At 52.3% G+C, this 22,094-nt stretch overlaps 3 protein-coding genes across 6 annotated transcripts; all 3 read left to right on the plus strand.

Moving 5' to 3' along the window:
- The first annotated feature begins 159 nt into the window (after window positions 1–159).
- LOC145722828 (putative E3 ubiquitin-protein ligase makorin-1) lies at window positions 160–3,611 on the plus strand. Of its 2 annotated transcripts, none has more exons than XM_081827472.1 (4): window positions 160–328; window positions 420–530; window positions 2,610–2,754; window positions 2,991–3,611. In XM_081827472.1, the coding sequence occupies exons 1-4, from the start codon at window positions 195–197 to the stop codon at window positions 3,126–3,128; spliced, it is 528 nt and encodes a 175-aa protein (XP_081683598.1). In that variant the 5' UTR covers window positions 160–194; the 3' UTR covers window positions 3,129–3,611. The 2 variants fall into 2 exon arrangements, with proteins under 2 accessions (XP_081683598.1, XP_081683599.1); XM_081827473.1 differs by having other exon boundaries at window positions 2,610–2,728.
- Window positions 3,612–5,653: 2,042 nt separating this feature from the next.
- FANCE (FA complementation group E) lies at window positions 5,654–18,336 on the plus strand. Of its 3 annotated transcripts, none has more exons than XR_014147625.1 (10): window positions 5,654–6,044; window positions 9,740–10,364; window positions 10,911–10,955; window positions 11,246–11,305; window positions 11,615–11,758; window positions 12,166–12,289; window positions 12,498–12,576; window positions 14,131–14,193; window positions 16,085–16,210; window positions 17,767–17,790. XR_014147625.1 is itself a non-coding variant. In XM_081828065.1 (10 exons), exons 1-10 carry the CDS (start codon window positions 5,797–5,799, stop codon window positions 17,866–17,868), a joined length of 1,620 nt encoding a protein of 539 aa, XP_081684191.1. In that variant the 5' UTR covers window positions 5,654–5,796; the 3' UTR covers window positions 17,869–18,336. The 3 variants fall into 3 exon arrangements, 1 of the variants encoding a protein (XP_081684191.1); XM_081828065.1 differs by having other exon boundaries at window positions 14,127–14,193; window positions 17,767–18,336; XR_014147626.1 differs by lacking the exon at window positions 14,131–14,193.
- Window positions 18,337–19,078: 742 nt separating this feature from the next.
- On the plus strand, window positions 19,079–21,597 carry RPL10A (ribosomal protein L10a). Its single transcript, XM_081828066.1, has 6 exons — window positions 19,079–19,187; window positions 19,498–19,572; window positions 19,648–19,728; window positions 20,086–20,234; window positions 20,912–21,084; window positions 21,392–21,597. The coding sequence occupies exons 1-6, from the start codon at window positions 19,183–19,185 to the stop codon at window positions 21,560–21,562; spliced, it is 654 nt and encodes a 217-aa protein (XP_081684192.1). The 5' UTR covers window positions 19,079–19,182; the 3' UTR covers window positions 21,563–21,597.
- The last annotated feature ends 497 nt before the right edge of the window (window positions 21,598–22,094 follow it).

Consider the following 22,094-nt stretch of genomic DNA (forward strand, 5'->3'; position numbering starts at 1 on the left):
GGCAGAGGATGCCAGGCTGGACCTCCGAGCCACCCAGGCCAGCCGGAGGAGGGCTCCGTGGTCCCCGGGGCTGTGTGTGCGGCGGCAGTGTGTCTGGGGGGCGGGGGGGGGGGAGGGGGGATGGGGATGTGCCCTGACCCTGCGTGTGGCTGCAGAGGGAGCAGGACAGTCGGGACGTTGTGTGTGGCATCTGCATGGACAAGGTGTGGGACAAGCCAGAGGCTGAGCGGATCTTCGGCATCCTGCCCAACTGTAGCCACGCCCACTGCCTGGGCTGCCTGCGCACGTGGAGGAAGAGCCAGCGGACCTTCCCGCTGGACGTCATCAAGTCAGTGTCAGGAGGAGCAGGGTGGGAGGGAGGGAAACCCCTCCGAGAGGTCTGGGCTGGTGACCACTCTCCCGCCCCATCACCCCCGCAGGGCCTGTCCCCAGTGCCGGGTCCATTCCAGCTACATCATCCCCCACAAATTCTGGGTGAGCAAGGGGGCTGCGAAGGAGCAACTCATCAGGAACTTCAAGGCTCGGACCTGGTGAGCCTGGCAGCTTAGGGGAGAGGGGAAGGCGGCCCCTGCTCTACTCCGGCTCAGCCTTGGTTCCCAGCCTGGGATCCCCCAAATCCTAGAAGTTCAGAGCCATGGAGATGGCAGATGAGGATGTGAGCTCTTTCCACTGTTTTGGAAAGTGACAGAGACAGCAGCAGCAGATCAAGCCCAAGTTTCTCTGCCAGCCTGGCTCAGGGTCAATGCAGGGCAACTCTGGTTTTCTCAGCAAAATGAAAAGCCCTGCTTGGCTTTTACTTCTGATTTCTATTTCTTTTCCTTTTCCTTTTCCTTTTCCTTTCCCTTTCCCCTTTCCCTTTCCCGAAAGTAGATTGGTAGGAATACATGTTGTTGCATAGATGATCTTTGAAAACATGGGGTCTCTGAGAAGGAGATCAAAAGGTCAGCCCTCGGAGCAAGGGAAAAGGTGGGTAGGTTTTTCATCTATTGGGGAGGGTGGGCCTATATCCAGATCTGGAATTAGGTACATTCCAGCTTCTTAATTCCACCTTCCCAAAGGGTTAATTATACTCAACATATGCAAAGTATATTTGGATAAAGGGTGGGATAAAAAAGGTCTCGTCTCCACCTGTGAGACATTTGACCTTGTTGAGAAGGCACCTGGATTTTGTCTGTGAACTATAATAGCTGGATCAACAAAGTGACTGAGACAAAACTCTTGGGTGAATCTCACAGAGGAGGAAGTATTTGAGCTGGGTGTTGGAAGAGAAGTAGGGGCCCCTCAGGAGGGGAGAAATGAGAGCACTCAAGGCAGAGGCAGACCAAAGTGGGGAACTACTAGCATCTGGGGTACCAGTCGAGAACCGCCAGAAGGGAGCACCCAGCCTGGGGGTGCTAGGAGACAAGGTAGCAGAAGGGCTTAATCTGTATGACAGACTTTGCCCATTATCAACTCCATGAACTAGGGCACCCTACGACCCTCAGGCTGCAGAAGAAGAAACTGAGGCATGGTCTTTATGACTTCAGTGAAAAAGTGGGGTTTGAACCCAGGCATTCTGACTCCTAGTGCATCCTGGGAGGAAGGGGGTCGGGGGGTGGATATGGACTTGAGAGGAAAAAGGGCCAGACCTGGGTGGCCAACTGACAGTGAGGTGGAGAAGGAAGATTTAAGATGATGAATATGGGACGCCTGGGTGGCTCAGTCGGTAAAGCATCTGCCTTCGGCTCAGGTCTTGATCTCAGGGTCCTGGGATCGAGCCCCGCATCGGGCTCCCTGCTTAGTGGGGAGTCTGCTTCTCTCTCTCCCTCTACCCCTCCCCCCGTTCATGCTCTCTCTTGCTCTCGTGCTCTCTCTCAAATAAAATCTTTAAAAAAAAAAAAAAAGATGACTATCTTACTGAGCATATGTGGCCACATTATGGCACTATTACATGAGCCCAGAGAGAGAGAAGCTGATGGGGGATTTGGACAGGTTGAGTGTGGGGTTTTTGTAGGCTGTCCAGATGGAGGGGTTCCTGTCTGATGCTAGGTTTGGGTAAATAGGAGGAGGAAGAAGAGAAAGGGCCGTTTGTTTAGAGGGATTCCCAGGCCTCCAGCTTGGGGAGTCAGTGGGGTCCTGCATTCACACTGGGGCTGCAGGAAGTGGGCAGGACTCAAAGGTGTGGAGCGGAGAGTGATAATGCAGAGAAGAGCCTATTAACAGGCATCTGTCCTTTCCTTTCTGCCTCTCATCCATCCTTCTCCGCAAGAAGGAAGCTGGTCCTACGTAAGCCGATCACAGGTTGCCCACAAACCTCTCCTGTATTGGTGCTTTTATTGAAACTTAGTTCAAAGACGGAAAAGAGATTCCGGGGGTCACTGCTGGCCCAAATCGACCTTGTGCGACTTAGAGAAAGGCATCCCTTAAGACACTTTACTGCCATCTGCTGGAAAATAGTTGTAATAAATGTAGTAAAATCTACACTGTGATACCCTCAGTGGCTGCACAGGAGTGGTGCTTTGTGGTATGTACAACCTACCCAACCTTACGTGTCAGCCTTGAGTGCTCCTTTTTTCCTGGGGCAACAGGGCTTGAAAGCAACAGTCTTCTCTCCTTCTGTCCTCTCATAGCCAGATCCGATGCCGATTCTTCATGCAAGGGAATGGCCGCTGCCCCTTCAAGTCTGATTGTATTTATCTGCACCAGCAACCGGATAAAGCCCTGACCTCTGATCCTCCCTGGACTGAGAGTATGCAGCTGACCTCTGGGAGTGAGGTGGTAACAGCAGGAATATGGGACAGGGAGGCTGCTGGCCATGTTTACAATAAATGTCTTCGATAAATGTAAAAGCCATACACGATGTCCATAATGATAATGGTGCCTGCTCAGATGGGGCACCTTTGTGTTATGTACAACCTGCCCAACCTTATGTGTCAGCCTTGATTCTCTTGTTCCTGGGGCAATAGGGTTGAAGTTGATGGGTTTTCACTGATTTCTTTCTCTACTCCCAGGTGCTGGGCCCAGCAGGGTTCCTAGGGGGCACCGAGCAGGAAGACGAAGTGTTCTTCATGGACTGTGCCTTGGCCATGGCCTTCTGGGGTTCGGAACTCTTACTGGATCCCGATAATTCTTACCTCGGCCTTCTGTAACCAGGATCAACATGTGGGGGATGGGGCTGAGGGGTAAGAGTTGCTAGGTGATAAGTCTTTTCCCTTTTGGGGCTTGGTGGGGGCTGAAGTAGCAAGCCCTCCACGCCCAAGGAGCGCAGCACTGACACAACTGGGGATCAAGGGAAGAGGAAGGGAAAGGGTTCACTCTCTTGCCAGGGACTTGGATTTTAACTTTGTTCTTTTGTAGGATTCTGAAATAAAACCAATAAAATGCATCTAAGCCATCATTGCTGGTATCTAAAGAATGTCTGCTCGTAGCCCAGATGCCCTCCCCCTGAACCACGGGTTGTTTCTGCAATCATTCTGTTGCAATGTCACCCGTCACTTGACCTCTGTGAAACTTCACTTTATGCTCCTAAGAGTTTGAGAGTAGAAAGGGCAAATAACATCTTAGTATTAGGAAAATAGTAATGACATCATGGATCCCATGAAAGGGTCTCCAGGATCCCCCAGGGTTCTTGAACCACCCTTAGAACTTTCCTCCCTGCTCTCCTTCCCATTGGCTAGAATGCCCACCTTAGTGGGCATGAGCCAGAGCCACCATCTCAGAGTAAAGCTGAGAGTTGAGGACTGGCAAGGCCCTGAAGTTTATTTAGCATTCCTGACCCTACCCACTACTTGCCAGGGCCTGTCTCTCCCCTCTCCCCCAACAGCTGGTCATTTGAAGACCAAAGACATCTTCTATGAAGTTAGAACAGTTAACCTGAGATAGAGGTGTTGGCAAAAAACTTCTTTCCTGCTATTTAAGCCTTTGCAAAGCAGTCACTAGCTAAGAAATACTCCTTAGTCTTTACCAACACCTCACTTAAAATTATTTTGGGAAAAAACATGGCTCCAGTGGAAATCAGATCCAGCTCAAAATATTCCTACGGCTTACCATACTGTTCAGGGGCGCCTGGCTAGCTCAGTCGGCAGAGCATGCAACTCTTGATCTCAGGGTCATGAGCTCAAGCCCCACACTGGGTGTAGAGATTACTTAAAAACAAACAAGATATTCCTATGGCTTACCATACTATTTAGAGTGAAAAACCAAAGTCCTCTTTATGACCTCAAGGCCTCACAAGATCTAGCCCAGTTACCTCTCTGATCTCTTCTCTGATTACTCTCCAGCAAGTACATTCTGCTCCAGCCGCACTATGTCTCGGGGACTTTGCATGTGCTGTCCCCTCTGCCTGAAATGGCCTCCCCACAGATCTCTATCTGACTTGCTTCCTTATCTTCTTCAGGTTCATCTTGCCTGACTACCTACTTAAAATTACCTCACCCTATCTCCCTTCCCTGCTATATTCTTCTTCTTGAAAGCACTAATCACAATCAAACATCCTATTGTTTACTTATTAGTTGTCTCTCCTCTCTAGAGTGTCAACAACAGTGAGAAGGGTCTTTGTTTTGTTCCCTAAATCCCCAGCCCTAGGTGCTCAGTAAAGGTTTATTGAATGAATGGATGTGTGTTGCTGCAGAAGCTGGGAGAATGGTAAATAGAAACTGGAACCCAAAGTAGGGTTTATGGGTGCTGTGGGGGCTCTTCTCCCCTCTTTATTTTTTTTTTAAAGACTTTATTCATTTGAGAGAGAGACAGAGCACAAGCAAGGGGAGAGGCAGAGGGAGAGGGAGAAGCAGACTCCCTGCTGAGCTGGGAGCCCGACTCTCATGACCTGAGCTGAAGGCCAATGCTTAACCATCTGAGCCACCCAGGCACCCCATCCCCTCTCTCTTTATTTTTATCCTCTGCAGTGATTCCTCCTTTCCCTCCACTTCACTGGAAGCCTGCCTTCTCCAGCAGATTTCCTTAAACTGAAACCTTGGGAGGTGGAGCCGCTCCTGGCCCCTTGGAAACAACCAGAGCAAGCCTGCTTCCTGGACTTCAGAGGAAGTTCACAGCAAGGCCTTTGGCCATATAGATAGTGTTAGGTTTTACTACCACCCCATTCTCAGGGGTAGTTGTGTATCAAATATTTCTGGAGAGGACTGAAACCCTAGTGATGACAGTTGATGGCCTATGGACGAGGTGATGTCAAGGTGGGGTGGTAAACTGTGATCAAATCCTATCGCAAAATCCATGATCTACACATAATATGGACATCAGCTAAAGTTAAATGATGCTTGGATCCTGAAGAACAACAGGATCCCTGACAACCATTCTGCATCCACCTCTCATCCCCCTACTTCAGGGAGCAGTGTAGGAAGGAAGGTCAGGGTCAGCAGGCCAGGATCCGTCCCTCCACCAAGTCCCGCCCCACCCGTTTCTCTGTGGCATGACCCCGCCCACGGGCGAACACCCTTGTTGTGGCCCCGCCCCATCCGTGGACTTCCCTCGGCCTTCGTCCCGCCCCCTTACTGCGTTCCTCCGTCTCTCTATGGCCAGGACCACCACTGGCCCCGCCCCTTCCGGTCTGCCCTCGCCCCTCGCTTCACGTCCGGCCCCGCCCACTTCATAGGTTTCTAAAGTCGCGCGCGAAGCTTGGCGGGGTCTCGGCCGCTGAGCTCCGAGTGGACAGGTGAGCCCGGCAGGTGGTAGGCGCGGGAGGAGGCTGGTCGCCACGTCGGGGCAGGCGCTGGCGTTCTGCTCCCTTTCGCCAGTTCTCGAGGCTGAGGTCAGGAACCAGAGCGGCGGCCGGCGCGGTCCCGGAGCCCCGGAGCCCCGGGCATGGCGGCCTCGGAGGCGGCGCCCGCTCTGGCTGAGGGCGCTGGGTCGGCGCCCTGGGCGCAGCTGGACGCCCCCGCCCGGTTCCTGCTGCAGGTGCTGCAGTCGGGGCCGGAGGGGGCGCGGCGCGGCCTGGGGCTGCTGCGGGCGCTGGGCAGTCGCGGCGAGGAACCCTTCTGCTGGGGCCGCGTCTTGGAGGCTCTGTGCCGGGAGGAGCCCGTCGTGGAGGGCCCGGACTGTCGCCTGGAGCTGTAAGTCGTCTGGTCGCGGGGCGCCACCCCACTTTTCTGGATGAGGAGACCGCGGCCCGGAGAGGTTCATTAGTTCCCCACAGCCAGGCGTCCCTGCCGCGCACCCTGGGAGGGGGGCATCCAACAGACCTTCACTGAGGACCTACTGGGTGCTGCCGGAGCGGGTAGACACACGCCTCCCGCCTCGTGTATATCAGTAACTAGAAGCCAGTGGACTCAAATCGCTTCTGATCATATAACTTTCTTCTCTAAGGAAATCGAACTCATACCTCCAGTGTAGGGATACTTAGTATAACCGAGTGTACACAAGAGTAAAAATACGTACATTATAAAGTATACAAAAGTAGAAATTTAAAACATGGTGACCGAACAGACATCTGATGGAGTGGCTTTATAATGTCAAATTTTCAAAGCACAGTATACATTTTAGGGCAAAATCACTTTCCTTATGGATGGTGTTCTTGATCATTTATAGTCTTTGGGGTGACTCTGAACTTTTTTTTTTTTTGGCCTCTTTATGTAACTGACAATTTCTGCTCGGAGCAGAAGGGTCAGCTCTGCCATTTTCTTTCTTTTTTTTTTTTTTTTAAAGATTTTATTTATTTATTTGAGACAGAGAGAATGAGAGAGAGAGAGAGCACATGAGAGGGGGGAGGGTCAGAGGCAGAAGCAGGCTCCCTGCCGAGCAGGGAGCCCGATGCGGGACTCGATCCCCGGACTCCAGGATCATGACCTGAGCCGAAGGCAGTCGCTTAACCAACTGAGCCACCCAGGCGCCCCAACTCTGCCATTTTCTTATTTGGTGGGCTTCTGGTACTGGTATTCAGTTTCTTTCTTTCTTTTTTTTTGTTTAAGATTTTATTTATTTATTCGTGAGAGACAGACAGGGAGAGAGAGGCAGAGGGAGAAGCAGGCTCCCCACAGAGCAGGGAGCCCGATCCCAGGACCGTGGGATCATGACCTGAGCCGAAGGCAGACGCTTAACCGACTGAGCCACCCAGGCGTCCCATGGTATTCTGTTTCTTTTCAGTCATCCTTATCAGCCGTGTATGTCCATTTAGTGAGGTTGGTTTTGTTAAAGGACATAATGCAGTATCCATAAATGCGTTTGATTATCATAATTAACGAAAATACACAGAAAGTTTAAAAAAAAGTGAGGTGCCCCCTTCAGCCTCTAGGGGGCTGAAGAGCCGGCTTTGCATTCTTGGATACCCCTCCCTCAGAATTAGGCTGGAGACTGGACTATGAAGGGCCATTCACACCCCCCATATGTTAAGTTGTAATACTTAATTTCTTATGTTTTAGATAAGGAGAAATGGAAATTCTCATATTGTCTTCCCACACCCCACTCTGAATTTCTTTCAAGAAATGGATCAGTTGAGGGGCACGTGGGTAGCTCAGTCAGTTGAGCATGGCGCTCTCAATCTCTGCTCAGGTCTTGATCTCAGGGTCCTGAGTTCAAGCCCCATACTGGGCTCCAGGCTGGGTGTGGAACCTACTTAAAGAGAGAGAGAGAGAGAGCTTTCTGCATCCCCAAATTGGAGGCCATAGAAATGTTTATCCAGCTGTCTGCTTTTCTCTGGACAGAATAGGAGGAAGACTTAATCTAGGGTCCCTGGGTAGAACTTTATTTCAGTATAATTGGTTTCTTTCATAATCCCATGTATTTTATCTTATACATTTAACACTTATTCTGATAAGGGGTCCATGCACACAAAAAAGTTAAAAGCCCTTGAAGTAGGGTCTTCCCCACCTCTGCACTTCTCAATATCCTCTACAACAAATTGGCTATCTTTTTAACTTTTGCTTTAGTTTTCTCTCTCACTTAGTGTTTGTTGTTCACAAAGAAATAAAAGTCAGATTTTTTTTCTCTTTCACACATCCCAGGTGCCCCTTGTATGTGATGACAAGCAGCCCTGCAAATTCATAGAGAGCAGCAGAGGCGTGATGGCATGGCTCGATGTACCCACGACTTGCTTGCCACACCAATAAGCCTTGGGTCACACAGCATCTGGATTCTTGCATTGCCAACATGGCAGACAGCTACATTGCTTTGCCCACAGTAGCCTGGCTAATCTCTGGACACTTATTCTCTGAGAGTTTATTCTTTCAGTAGATGTGCACCCAGTCCCTGTGATGGGCTGATGCTGTGCTGGGTACCGGGACGTGGAAAAAGGAGAGTCTGCCTCTGCCTCTCAGGAACCCAGCGGGGTGAAAGGAATGTCAAAGCTAGACAGCTGTGACCTTGTAAGTTCCAGGGGATAGCCAAGGCGAGCACAGGGCTGCAGAGTAAGCACTGCACAGCATCCTGGAGTAATACTACTACTATTATTGTTTTTATTTTGGGTCTTGGCCCATCCCATAGCACATTCTTTTTTTAAAAAAATTTATGGGGGCGCCTGGGTGGCTCAGTCGTTAAGCGTCTGCCTTTTGGCTCAGGTCATGATCTCAGGGTCCTGGGATCGAGCCCCGCATCGGGCTCCCTGCTCAGCGGAAAGCCTACTTCTCCCTCTCCCACTCTTCCTGCTTGTGTTCCCTCTCTCACTGTCTCTCTCTCTCTCTGTCAAAAAATAAATCTTTACAAAAAATTTTTTTTAATTTATTTATCTTTTTAAGTAAGCTCAATGTGGGGCTTGAACTCAGGACCCTGAGATCACGAGACACATGCTCTAAGGGGTGCCTGGGTGGCTCAGTCAGTGAAGCGTGTGACTTGTGATCTTGGGGTTGTGAGTTTGAGCCCCATGCTGCGTGTAGAGTTTACTTTAAATAAATAAATAAAATCTTTTTTTTAAAAGATTTTATTTATTTGATAGAGCACAAGCAAGGGGAGTGGCAGGCTGAGGGAGAGGGAGAAGCAGACCCCCTGCGGAGCAGGGAGACTGATGCGGGGCTCGATCCCAGGACCCCGGGATCATGACCTGAGCCGAAGGCAGACGCTTAACAACTGAGCCACCCAGGCGCCCCTAAATTAATAAATAAATAGTCTTAAAAAAAAAAAAAAAGTCAGATGCTCTACTGACCAAGCCAGCTAGGGGCCCCTGGAGTATTATTTTTATATAAAGTTGGGGAAGGGACTTTTTTTTTTTGTATAAAACAAGCAAGGATCTTTATAGAGTAGGTTTCTTTTCTTTTTTTTAAAGATTTCATTTATTTATTTATTGGGAGAGAGACAGAGAACACAGCAGAGGGAGGGGCAGAGGCAGAGGGAGAAGCAGGCTCACTGCCAAGCAAGGAGCCGGATGCGGAACTCGATCCCAGGACGCTGGGATCGTGACCCGAGCCGAAGGCAGATGCTTAACCAGCTGAGCCACCCAGGTGTCCCTAGAGTAGGTTTCAGTGTGAATTTTTTGAGCTGAACTAGGTGTCGAAGAGCAGAGCCTAGCACAGAATACATGAATACATGCTCAATTTTAGCAAAATGGAATTGTTAAAAAAAAGAATGGAATTGCTCAGAGAACTTTTGGCTGTTTAGCAATAGTAAAAGGAACTCAAACTGGCTTCACCACCACAGCAAAAAATACACGCTCAGTGAAGGCCTGTTGAATGGCGCTCACACTGACCCCCACCGTCCCCGCAGGCACCGCCTGCTAGCCACCCCGTCTGTCCATTGCCCTCCCACCTCTAGCTCTGCCTCGGCTGTCCTCTGCTCCTTCCAGCAAGATGTTCTTAACTGCTTGTCCTCCTCCTGCTACCAGGAGGCCGCTGCTGCTGCGATTGCCCCCGTTATGCCAGAGGAACCTGATGTCCCTGCTGATGGCTGTCCGGCCATCGCTGCCCGAGAGTGGCCTACTCCCGGTGCTGCAGGTTGCACAACAAGCCCAGAGCCGAGGCGCCGACGCCTGGCTCCGGGCCCTGGGGCAGTTGCTGCAGAGGGACCTGAGCGCAGGGGTAGCGATTGAGGGAGCGTCCCCGCTGTCTACACACTGCCGGAGACAGCTCCAGGGCCTGTGTGGGCGGCTGCGCCAGGGAGGCAGGGGGCTGAAGTTAGCCCAGGCTCCCGTTCCCGAAGAGGAAGAAGAGGAGAAGAAGGAGGACGAGGACTCCCCGTGGCCTGGGAAACGCAGAAAGGGGCCAGAGGAAGAGCCTGCCAGTCCTGAGGGCCAGAGGGCCCCCAAAAGGTTCCGACGTTTGGAAAGGGAAGGGGAAGAAGGTCAGGAGGAGGAGAGACGTGAATCTGAATCTTTGGAGACCCAGGCAGATGGAGGAGGTGCCTCACCCATTAAGAACCAGCCTGTCAGAGCCGAGCCCAGGGAGGCTGGTCAGAGTCTGGAGGAGGCTCAGGGCCTGGCCGAGAATTTGGAGTTGCCCAAAGCTGTCCAGGTACTAGAGTGGGGAGGCTGGGTTTAGAGTGATCCTCCAGGAGTGGGGGGGTTTATCCAGGGCAAAAGCTGGTTGGGAGACTATTTCCCAACTGGGATAACGAGTCCACGGAGCAGGGGTGGGGTTAAGGGAATAGTCTCTGCTCCACAGACTCTGAGGAGGGGGTGGTGAGGAAGTTTTGGAAAGGGAGGATCCTTTGGCCTTAATGTTCTATAACACGAGGTTAAAGGATTGCCAGGCAAGAAGAGAAGGTCCAGAACTGTCCTGTGGAGGGTGTGGAATCGTGCCAGCCTCCAGCCAGTCCTCCCAACCCATTAAGGTGGGTGCAGAGAGGACAAGTCTAGGCGGCTGCATTTCCACGGGCCTTGTTGACTTTGAGTTCTTAAGCACCTCTCAAGGTTTAGGCTTCGTGTTCTTGACTCTTGAATCATCCTTGCCTGCTAGCTCCCGCTGATGCGGGGCCTTCTTGGGAGAGGGGGCTAGGACTGGGCCTGGGGCCACACCGTGTTGGTAGGGACTTGGCAGTGACTGGGCTCTCCTCTGCAGGACCAGCTTCCCAGGCTGCAGCAGCTGCTCAAGACCTTCGGGGAGGTACCTGGCCCCCGCTCACCATTGCCCCTCATCCACCTGCCGCCTAGACCTCAGCCCTGCCCAGGGAAGCACAGGCTGTTTGGACAGTGGGGGGTCAGAGTGGGGGTCTGAGGACAGTCACTGCAGGGGCTTGTCTTGGCCCAAAGGACAGATATGTCATCTAACCCCAGACAAGTCCCTCCTCTGGTAGCATCCAGGCTCCTCATCCACCCACGCTGCCAGACAAAGGGGTGGTCTCTGACTCGTCACCAAGGGCTCTGCCAGCGCAAACATGGGATTTGCCTTTCCAGGGGTTGGAGGGCGCCCCCCCGCCCGAGCTGCAGCTTCTCCACGAATGCAATCCCAGCCAGGTGAGTCCAGAAAGACTGCCTGGCCCTGAGGGTACGTCCCCTCTCCCCAGCCTTTTTCCATTTAAGTCTGTGTTTCCTTGCCTCACGTGGGAATGGGGGGAGGGGATTTTGTTGGGGTTTTTGGCCCATTGGGTCGGGGTCACCCTGTGTGCCCTCTTTTAGCCCTTGGATCCTCACCCCGGGGGTAGCTCTCCCTGCCTCACCTTACCTTGGAGTGTCCTTGCCTTGCCCATTCTGCTGCCCGGTCGGCTTGAGACAGCCTAGCAGGGGCAGACTGAGTGCGTCTGTGTCGTCCCTCCTACTTGGCAGATGGACCTGCTGTGTGCCCAGCTGCAGCTCCCGCAGCTCTCGGACCCAGCTCTCCTGCAGTTCTGCACCTGGCTCCTGTCCGTTTCACCAGATCTTAGCCTTAGCAATGCGACCGTTCTGACCAAGAGCCTCTTCCTTAGACGGGTAGGTGCGTTGCGATACACTTGGCATGCTAGGGACTATGGGGGAGAGAATCTGAGCCCTCAGAAGGGTGGCGCTTGGGAGAACAGGTTCCCAACCTTGTAAGGCGTCTGGCCAGTCGAGGCAGCCTGGGGCAAGGGAAGGGCATGAACCTCCAGGCCAGCTATCCACACGGCATCAAATTCCTCCTTGTCGGGCCCCAGACCTTCCCAGAAGCTGAAGGGATTTCGGAGCTGGGGAAGGAAGCTTTGTATCTTTTCCAATGGGGGAATCCATGTGAGTTCTAGATAAAAGAACTTATGTTTTTTTCTTTGTAACATGTATCACTATCTTAAATACATGTCTGGTAAACATTTATTAAAGGGAAGAAGAAACGAATGGATTAATATTTTCCTTCCCGTTGGCTGTAGATTCTCTCCCTGACTTCCTCAGCCTCCCGCCTGCTCATGACTGCCCTGACCTCCTTCTGTGCCAAGTATGCCTATCCTGTCTGGAAAGCCCTTCTTGGCCCCGTGCTCCAGGCCCCAGGAACAGGTAATTCTGGAACCAGCCCCAGGCCTGGTAGCTCTGCCCTCTCGGTTCCCAGCACCCTTCACTCCAGGGGACCCTGGCAGTTGTGTATTCAGTCAGTAAAGACACCTTGCTTCCCTGCCGATGCCCCCCTATAATGAGCCAGGCGTTCTGTTCCATCCTCTCCTGCCATTTGCCCCCAGACCTCCCCCCTCTGCTGTCCCCTCCCCAGGTCCAGCTCAAACAGAGTTACTGTGTTGCCTTCTGAGGGATGAGGCCCTGGAGCCAGACATGCAGCTTCTAATGCTGGGGTGAGTGTACAGGCCCCTACTCCCAGCCCCTCGCACTGGCCCAGCCTGCTCCTGGCATTCTGGAGCTGGAGCCGCCTGGGTAGCGGGTCCTGTGCCTGAAAGACGGGCAGTGGCCCAGCGGATGCCCCTCTCGCTGTGGCCCGAGCCTGGCTTGTGCCTTCCCCCCGTGGCCCTGTGCAAGTTGCCATCCCAGGACCCTGCCCAGGTGGCGCCGGGTTCCAGGCTTCCGGGCCAGGTGCCTTGGGGAGCACAGGGGAGAGGCTGGTGGTCGCCCCTCTGGAGCAGTTCACAGCGTAGCTGGAGCATGGTTAAGAGTTCCGGCTCTGGAGCCAGGCGGACAGGATTTCGAATCTCAGCCTTGCCCTGGGTCAATTCAAACAGCTTTCTCCATGTCTCTGAGCCTCTGTTTCCTCATATGAAAAATGGGGATGGGGGCGCCTGGGTGGCTCAGTCGTTAAGCGTCTGCTTTCGGCTCAGGTCATGATCCCAGGGTCCTGGGATCGAGCCCCGCATTGGACTCCCTGCTTGGCGGGAAGCCTGCTTCTCCCTCTCCCACTCCCCCTGCTTGTGTTCCTGCTCTCGCTGTGTCTCTGTCAAATAAATAAAATATTAAAAAAAAAAAGAAAAATGGGGATGATGTATACTCGGTAGGACTTTTCTAGATATTAAATGTGATAATGTATATAGACCTTAGCACAGTACTTGGCCCCGAGTTGGTGCTCAAAAATTGTTATTAAATTGGTGTTCAATTTGGGTATGAAAACTGGGGAGTCAAGATCCAGACACGTAGAAACAAATGAGTAGCTAAGAGCCCACTGACACTAAAGTGAACTATAAAATGCTGACTCTCACGTGAGAAGGGGACAGTCTGAACAGTAACGTCAGCCACCACTGATCGAGTCCTTTCTCTGTGCGTTAGAGTCATTCTCTCAGTTAGTCTTCACCCAGTGCTGTGAGGTGGGTGCCGTGGCCGCCCTAGAGATGGAAAACCTGAAGCCCAGGGCTGTTAAGGGACGTGGGCCAAAGGTCACAGAGCCAGCAAGTGAGAAAGCCTGGGATCAGACTCAAGGCCGTGCAGCCAGGAGGCCACACTGCTCCCGGGGGTGACACGCTCCCTTTCCACATGAGTGAAGGACTGCCCTAGCCCAGGAAGCACAGCTGGAGTGGACATCCCCATGGGCTGGGCTCTGCCCTCTAGAAAGCCTTATGGACCTCTCACTGCGCCATCCTCCTCTTCCCTGGGTCACCCTCACCTTCTGTACTCACGATGCACTCTCCACTCCTGCTTGCTTTTCAGGAAACCTTGGTGCACCTTACACCAAATCCTTCGTGGTCTGCCCCAGGAGTCTTGGGTTGTAGCCTTCCCAGCACCGAGTGTGGGCTGGCTACTGGGCGGCCGCCAACATGGGTCGGGGGGGTGGGGGGCTCTGACTACTTGCTCTGTTGGCTGGGGGATCTTGGCTGTCTCCGGGGCCTTGCCCTGCCTTGGGGGTAGGAGCAGTAGATACCCAGATGTGGGCTGTCCTCAGCGGGACCTGTGGTTTTTGTAGACAGATCTTGGAGCTGCCCTGGAAAGAGGACACTTTCTTGGTGTTGCAGTCACTGCTGGAGCGGCGGGTGAGCAGGCTGCCTTGGGGAAGGGTGGGTGAGGAAGCACCGCGGTGCTGTGGATGGGCGTGGGCCTCCTGGGTTTCTGGTCCCTCCGGGGATGGAGGCAAGCAGAACAGCTGCCCTGCAGCAAGCTGGGCTGTGACAGCGGGTGAGTCCTCGGGCTTGAAAGGCTGGCAGCCGAGAGCAGACTGCGTGGTAGAGCCCAGCTCTGCCGCTTCCTAGCTGCGTGGCCTTGGGGAGGGACTTGTGTGTGTGTGTGAAATTTTATTTCATTTATTTTATTTTTATTTTAGTTTAGTTTAGTTGAGTTGAGTTGAGAGAGAGAGAGCAAGTGAATGCAGGAGGGAGAGGGAGAGAGAATCTGAAGCCGACTCCATGCTGAGCACGAAGCCTGACGGGGCTCGATCCCATAATCCTGGGATCATGACCTGAACAGAATTAAGAGTCAGATGCTTAACTGACTGAGCCACCCAGGCGCCCCGAATTTAATTTTATTTTTGAGTAAATAAATAATAAACATTTTCACAATTTTTAAAAAAGATTTTATTTATTTGAGAGAGAGAGACAGAGATAGCACGAGTCGGGAAGAGAGGGAGAAGCAAACTCCCCGCGGAGCAGGGAGCCTGACGCGGGGCTCGATCCCAGCTCGATCCCAGGACCTTGGGATCATGATCTGAGCTGAAGGCAGACACTTAATCAACTGAGCCACCCAGGTGCCCCTCACGAATTTTTTTTTTTAAGATTTTACTTATTTATTTGAGAGAGAGAGAGAGTGCATATGTGTGAGTGGGGGCAGGGGCTGAGGAAGAGGGAGGGCGAGAATCCCAAGCGGATTCCCCACTCAGTGCAGAGCCCTACCCAGGGCTCAGTCCCATGACCCTGAGATCATGACCTGAGCCGAAACCAAGAGTCAGATGATTAACCGACTGAGGCACCCAAGCGCCTCTATGTTCACAAATTTTAAAGCTCAAAGGATATAGTGAAAAATCCTGCCCATCCAGACTCCCCTCTCCAGGGCTAGTCAGCATTAGTAGTTTCAGGGGAACTCTCCCAGAGATGCTTTTATATACAAGGACACGTGTTTAAGGTGACTTTTTGCCTACTTTTTTGCATAAATGACAACACACCGAGCTCAGGGCTCTACTTCGCTTTTTTTTTCTTTTTTTTTTAAAGATTTTATTTATTTATTTGACAGAGAGAGACACAGCGAGAGAGGGAACACAAGCAGGGGGAGTGGGAGAGGGAGAAGCAGGCTCCCCTCAGAGCAGGGAGCCCGATGCGGGACTCGATCCCAGGACCCTGGGATCATGACCTGAGCTGAAGGCAGTCGCTTAACCAACTGAGCCACCCAGGCGCCCATCTACTTCGCTTTTTTAACTTACAGTATATTTTGGCAATTTTGCCATATGACTACCTAAAGTTCCACCTCATTTGTTTATAACTTAGGTAGCTGACCTAACCTCTTTATGCCTCAGTTTTCCCATCTACAAAAGTGGAGTGATGATAGTATGTACCACACAAGGCCAGGGTGAGGTCGAAACGGTCATTGGTGTAAAATGCTCAGAACAGTGCCTGATGCATAACAAGTATTTATTAAATTATTATTAAGGAGAGCTATTGTTGTTATGCTGGCTGTACCCTGGGGACTCCTCAGCCCTTTATATCTTCAATCACCAAGTGAGGCCGAGACCTGTGTGCCAGGCTTTATGTGCATTATCTCATTTAATTCTTTACCGTCTTTAGCGTTAGATATCATGAGCGCCATTTTTACAGATGCAGAAACTGAGGCTTTGGTTGGTTATGTGACCTGTCCAGGGTTACTTAGTTAGAAAGTGGTAGAGGTCGGAATTGAATCCAGGGCCCTTTCTTCTCTTGTCTCCTCTCCCAATGTGCGCAGGTGGAGATGACCCCTGAGAAGTTCAGTGTGTTGATGGAGAAGCTCTGTAAAGAGGGGCCAGCAGCCACCACGTCTGTGGCCTATGCCAAGCTCATGCTGACGGTGATGACCAAGTACCAGGCCAATGTGAGTATTGGTAGGGCCATGAGGGCTGGTGCTGCTGCTCTGAGTATGCCATGAGCGGGTACTTCTACATGTTTGCCAGGGAAGACACCCTGAGTGTTAACCAGGGAAGCTACAAGTTCAAGCCTCGGACTGGGTCACGAGACTGCTTAGGAGTTCGTTCATCCAGCCCACACTGCTGTGAGCCAGATGCTGTGTGGGGCCCTGAGGAATCAACAGTGTCCATAACACAGTCCCTGTCCTTGACTTGACACTCTCCACTGGTGCCAGGCTAGTGAGGTGGGAGAGAGATGATAACCAGATCAGCATCGTATCTGGAAGGAGCCAGGCAAGAGGTGTGTGCGGGGCATTTGGTTGCAGAGGGGGAGGAGGCAACTAAACCTTGTTTGTGGTTGGGAGTTCGGACAGGCTGCTCAGCTCTGAAAGGGTGAGTGGTGGCCAAGGGCCAAGACTGAGGAAAGGGCATTTCAGGCCAAGGAAACTGTATAAGCGATGAGCATCCAAGGGGATCTACAGGTAGTAGCTGAGGCCTAAAAACATGAGAGTGGATGGTGGGAGGGGTGAGATTAGAGGTCAGAGTTAAAACACTGAGAGCTAATACCACAGAGCCCCTGCTACGGCTTGGGCACAGTTCGAAGCCCTTTGCTTATGTTAACTTGCTAGTTTATTCCGTGTGTTGGCCCAATGATAAAATACTATTATTAACTCCATTTTATAGATGATAAGTTGAAACCCAGAAAGATTAAAGTGACCTGCCCAAGGTCCCATGGCCAGGCCATGTTAGCATCCTGTGGAAGACCCTGTAGGTTATGATGAGGAGCATGGACTTTTATCTTGAAGGTCAGGTATCCTTGGCTGTTGGCTCTTTACCTTTTTTGGGGAGTCACAGTCCCATTTGATGACTTGATGAAAGCTATAGATCCTCCCAGAAAAATGAAAATCTGAACACACATCTTATGCGCAGTTTCAGGAGGCTCCTGGATCCTCTGGAGACCCTGTAGATCCTGGAAGAAGGGACTGCAATATGAGACATCGGTAGTTATCCCAGGGAACCGCTGAAGCTTGAGTGACTTGGTCAGATTTGCATTTTATAAAGGAGTCTCTGGCATCTATAAGGAGTGGAGACTGGAGAGAAGATACATGGCAGAGACCTGTCAGGAGGTTGTAGTGGCAGGTCAGGGAAGAAATAGCAGGCCCCAGAAGGAATGTGGCAGCCACAACAGAGTATCTCTGACCCTCAGTTTTCTCATCTGTATAATGGGAGGGTTGTGCAGATTACATGAAGTTATGTTTATAAAGTGTTGCTACGTAGTAAGCACCCAATAATTGTCATCTGTTATTAGTGTGGCTGACTTAGTAAGTTGTACAGTTAATATTTGACCCCAGGTCCACTTGAACACAAAGACCTTGTATAATCATGGTGAAGTAAAAGTAATGCGTTTAGATATCTCCTCCATTGTCCTTGTGTCCTGATTCCTCTCTCTTTCCTTCTGAACAGTGCCATGGGGCAGAGGGGAAAGGGTTGCTGGAGTCCTGATATGATTCTTCCTTCTCCCCAGATCACTGAGATCCAGAGGCAGGGCCTGGCCACAGCCCTAGAGCTCAACACCACTTTCCTGAGGAAGTCCCTGAAGGCCGCCCTGAGACATCTGGCCCCTTGACCATGCACTAAGGGACCACACTCCTGGAGCTCCCTCACCAGCTGCCTGAAGGATACTTCTGCCCTCAGCACCTCACCCTGACCCCTTGCCTGGGGGTAAAGGCTGAGGTCCGCTGCCTCCCTGCTCCAGGACGCAGAGAGGACATCATGGCCTCCCAGCCAGCAGGGAAGGTCCTGGGCTAAGCAGCCTTGATGAGCTTTATTTCCAAGGGATGCTGACCTTGGGCTCACTCCTTGTCATTTTTACTTCAGACTGTGGGGACAGAAACTTTCAGAAAGGCCTCAGTAGGGTCAAAGCAGACCTAGGTAGATGAATGATGCTTCAGGATCCCTGAGGTGACCTGTGTCCTCAGCACAAATATCTTGCACCCAAGTGTATGTTATGACCCTCTGTGTTCTGACTTGGATAATAATTTATTAAAAAGCAGGTATTTAATAAAAAGCAGGAAGTTTTAATATTTTCTTCGAAGCAGCGTCTGCCTTCCTATGAACTCTGGGTATTTGTTGAAAACCAATAGACACCACCACCACCCACCCTACTCAGTGACAAGAGGCATCTTTTTCCTGGTGAAGGTGACAAAGTTCTCAAGTTCATTCATTCATGTTCTTGGCGATGATGTGTGATGCCACTCCGCTCAGCCCTATCAGAGCCGTCTCTTGAGTAGGTGAAGTGTGCACTGACCCCTGGGGAATGGGGCCTTGAAGGTGGGTGCAGCTGTCTGGAGTTGGAGAAGGTTTGTTCATAGTAAACACTTAACTGGGTAGGTGTGATTCAATCAACTATCAACTACCTTCCCAGCTCTTCCCCCACTGCAGGCTTCGAGGGGCCGGGAACAGAACTTTCATGACATTTCCCTTCTCATGACTTCTCTGAAACCATGAGCCCTAGAGCAAGATGATGAGGGAGAGGTCAGGAGTAAAGCCTGCTTTTGTGACCCGAAGCAGGGGCGGTGGGAGGAAAAGGGTGGAGGGACAAACATGTGGGAACTGCACGCTCTCAGCGGCCATCACGCTGCGGTGCCCAGGACCGGCCTCTTAAGTGGCCGGCAGTAGCTGGCGCGAATGGGGATATTCTCCGCGTGCCACGGGGCGCCCGGGACCGCCGCACCTCCTCGCCTTCGAGCCAGTCTAAGTTGTGCAACGCGCGGCAGCGCCCTCTAGCGGCAGCAGACGGCGGCGCTCCCCGGGATTCAGCGACCCGGCCGCGCTCGGGAGGAAGCTACAGGAAAAGGCATCTCGCGAGAACAAGAGCCTTATTTGAGCGCATGCGCGAACTCCATTGCTTTCTTTTTCGGTTACTGCGGCGCGCAGAACCATGAGGTGAGTGGCGCTCAGGGAGCCATCCGCCCCCATCCGCGATTCCTGGCACCCTGGTAGGATGGGAAACTTGCGGGCTGAATTGGAGGTGGTCTTTGGCCCTGTTTCGCTCAGGGGCATGCGTCGCCGGGCGTCGTCCTGCAGTCCTAGGCCCCCAGTAGGGTATCTCTTCCTCGGGGCTTGTCGTTGTCGCGCCCAATCGCCCGACGTGGTGTCCGGAATCCCCTCGGGTGGGGTGCGTCTGGAGGCCCGAGGCTTCCGACCACGCCGAAGCCTCCAGGTGCCGAGCGCTCGTCTTGCGTCTCTCCCGCAGCAGCAAAGTCTCCCGCGACACCCTGTACGAGGCGGTGCGGGAAGTTCTGCACGGGAACCAGCGCAAGCGCCGGAAGTAAGCCCGGGCTCGGGGGGAGGGCGGCGGCGTGCAGGCCGCGGGCGGCCGCCTGACTCTGTCGCCTTCTCTAAGGTTTTTGGAGACGGTGGAGCTGCAGATCAGCCTGAAGAACTATGACCCTCAGAAGGACAAACGCTTCTCGGGCACCGTCAGGTTGGCACCGCTCTGACCCCACCCGGCCCTCCGTGCGCCCCCGTGCCCGTCGCCACCCTCCAGGCTCCTGTTGAGCTTGAGACGGGCGGGCGCGGGTGGCACGGACGCGCCTGGGTCGTTCAGACCCCTTGCCCCGGGCAGGCGTGGCTGGACGGACCCCCACCCTGGGTCTTAAAATAAGAGGGGAGGCGTGGGGAGGCCTTGGCCGAGCCCGCCGGCTAGTTTGAGAAGCCAGACTAGCTGTTGGTGAATGTGGACGTTCTGGGTAAGGCTCCGTGGCTGCAGCGGCCCCAGACCCCTTCACCTGCTTTCGGAACCCCAGGCTGGGCTTGACCTGTTCTGTCCCCCAAAACGCAGGCTTAAGTCCACTCCCCGCCCCAAGTTCTCCGTATGTGTTTTGGGGGATCAGCAGCACTGTGATGAGGCCAAGGCAGTGGATATTCCCCACATGGACATTGAGGCGCTGAAGAAACTCAACAAGAATAAGAAATTAGTCAAGAAACTGGGTGAGTGTGCCTTAGGGTGGTTTTGTATTTGGGCAGACAGTTGTCATGGGAGTGGTAGAAAAGTGGCAGTACTGCCATCTGGATTTTAAAATGATGGAAGAGGGTGCAGAGAATCATGATGGGAAAAGATTGCTGTGGTGGGTTAACTTGAGTGATAGTTTTTAACCTTTTAAAGATTGCTTTTTAGATTTGCTTTGAGGATTCTTCTAAACAGGTGAGCTCCCCTAAGTTGACTAGTCAGGTGCTGGTATGTTCTGAAATAGGATGTCTACTTAAAGCTCTCTCTGTTTCTTATTTTTTTTCCATCTTTATCCTATGTGGTGGAAGCATTTCACAGATAGGAAACTGGTACCCTGGTTGTCCTGTAACTAGGAAGTAGGCAGGCAGGATTTGAACTCAAGCAGTCTTAACCAATGTGTGCATTTACTATTGGAACATGAGGAGAGCGGGTCAGCCTGGGCTTCTGACACCAGGTTTCATGTGAATGTTGGGCCAGTAAAAGTTCAGGGGATAGAGATAAGCTGGAATGAGGAGAGGATTAAAAAGACTTGGTACGTGGAGAAGAGGAGTAGAGTGTGGTGGTTAGAGGCCACTCTTGTGGTTGGTTGACGGAACTCTGTTTGGAGCTTGCCTTCGAGAGGCCAGATTCTAAGCATCCAATGGCTTCTTTTTACCAGCCAAGAAGTATGATGCCTTTTTGGCTTCAGAGTCTCTGATCAAGCAGATCCCACGAATCCTGGGCCCAGGCCTGAATAAGGCTGGCAAGTTCCCTTCCTTGCTGACCCACAATGAGAACATGGTGGCCAAAGTGGATGAAGTAAAGTCCACCATCAAATTCCAGATGAAGAAGGTAAGGAGGTCTGACTGGGTTGCATAGCTTAGTTAAGCCGTGGTGGTGGTAGGCACCACCAGTCCTGAAGTTTACCCCCATTCTCCAGATGGGAGCCCTGGTTTGCCTTTCTGTGGATACTTAGGACATGTGACAGTCACTGGGCAGAATTGAAGTTTTTCACATAGCCCTGGTCTTCCTGGCCTGGGGTCAAGAGTACCGTTCGTAGGGTCACTGGAGGGGTGGGGAGGGATGGGCCTGTAGATGTGCCTACTCGGATTCTTCTCCATCTAGCCGTCAGCCTGTTTTGACCTCACTCTTCCCGCAGGTGCTGTGTCTGGCAGTGGCTGTTGGCCACGTGAAGATGACGGATGACGAGCTTGTGTACAACATCCACTTGGCGGTCAATTTCCTGGTGTCCTTGCTCAAGAAGAATTGGCAGAACGTCCGGGCTTTATACATCAAGAGCACCATGGGCAAGCCCCAGCGCCTGTACTAAGGCGCACAGTTCAATAAATCCTGGTGCTGCCCTCACCTGCCTGCCTGTGACTGGGAGAGGGAGGTGCTTTGTGAGCTGACACTGCATGCCATAGCACTGTGCTGGTGACGCAGTTCCTGGCACCCACGGACGGGTGGTCATGTTCTCCGTGCTGCACACCCGGAAGTACATTCTGTCTACCTTCAAAGCCATGTGGTCTTCAGATCTCTGGGATACTTTATAACATGTAATGGGCTGCTAACCAGGATTGAAGCTTTTCTGAACCCTGAGAAGGGCAGATCTGGGCTAAGACTCCAGCCTGTAGTGCTCCCACTGCTTGCTAGTGGAAAGGGAGGGGTAGGACCTTCACATTTTGAGGACATTGACTCTTTTCTCAGCAGCATGCTTAATCTATGGCCTGAAGTTGCCTCTCTCTAACTATGATTTCTTTCATGGGCTTCTTGTTTTAGCCCTCTGAATTGTGCATTTGGGCTTTTGGTAGGGATCACAACGTTGGGTTCCTAGATTCTAAAAGATGGGAGGGGTGCACAAC

This window comes from Leptonychotes weddellii, chromosome 8 (genome assembly GCF_054177405.1).
Source record: "Leptonychotes weddellii isolate Sample4059 chromosome 8, ASM5417740v2, whole genome shotgun sequence".
NCBI lineage: Eukaryota > Metazoa > Chordata > Mammalia > Carnivora > Phocidae > Leptonychotes > Leptonychotes weddellii.

Coding starts and splice junctions, on each gene's coding strand:
- RPL10A (XM_081828066.1), top strand. Junction 19,573..19,647: donor AACCAGCGCAAGCGCCGGAA/GTAAGCCCGGGC, acceptor GCCTTCTCTAAG/GTTTTTGGAGACGGTGGAGC. Junction 21,085..21,391: donor TCAAATTCCAGATGAAGAAG/GTAAGGAGGTCT, acceptor CTCTTCCCGCAG/GTGCTGTGTCTGGCAGTGGC.
- LOC145722828 (XM_081827472.1), top strand. CDS start 195: ATGGACAAGGTGTGGGACAAGCCAGAGGCTGAGCGGATCTTCGGCATC. Junction 531..2,609: donor AACTTCAAGGCTCGGACCTG/GTGAGCCTGGCA, acceptor GTCCTCTCATAG/CCAGATCCGATGCCGATTCT. Junction 2,755..2,990: donor AGCTGACCTCTGGGAGTGAG/GTGGTAACAGCA, acceptor CTCTACTCCCAG/GTGCTGGGCCCAGCAGGGTT.
- FANCE (XM_081828065.1), top strand. CDS start 5,797: ATGGCGGCCTCGGAGGCGGCGCCCGCTCTGGCTGAGGGCGCTGGGTCG. Junction 11,306..11,614: donor ACGAATGCAATCCCAGCCAG/GTGAGTCCAGAA, acceptor CCTACTTGGCAG/ATGGACCTGCTGTGTGCCCA. Junction 14,194..16,084: donor AGTCACTGCTGGAGCGGCGG/GTGAGCAGGCTG, acceptor CAATGTGCGCAG/GTGGAGATGACCCCTGAGAA.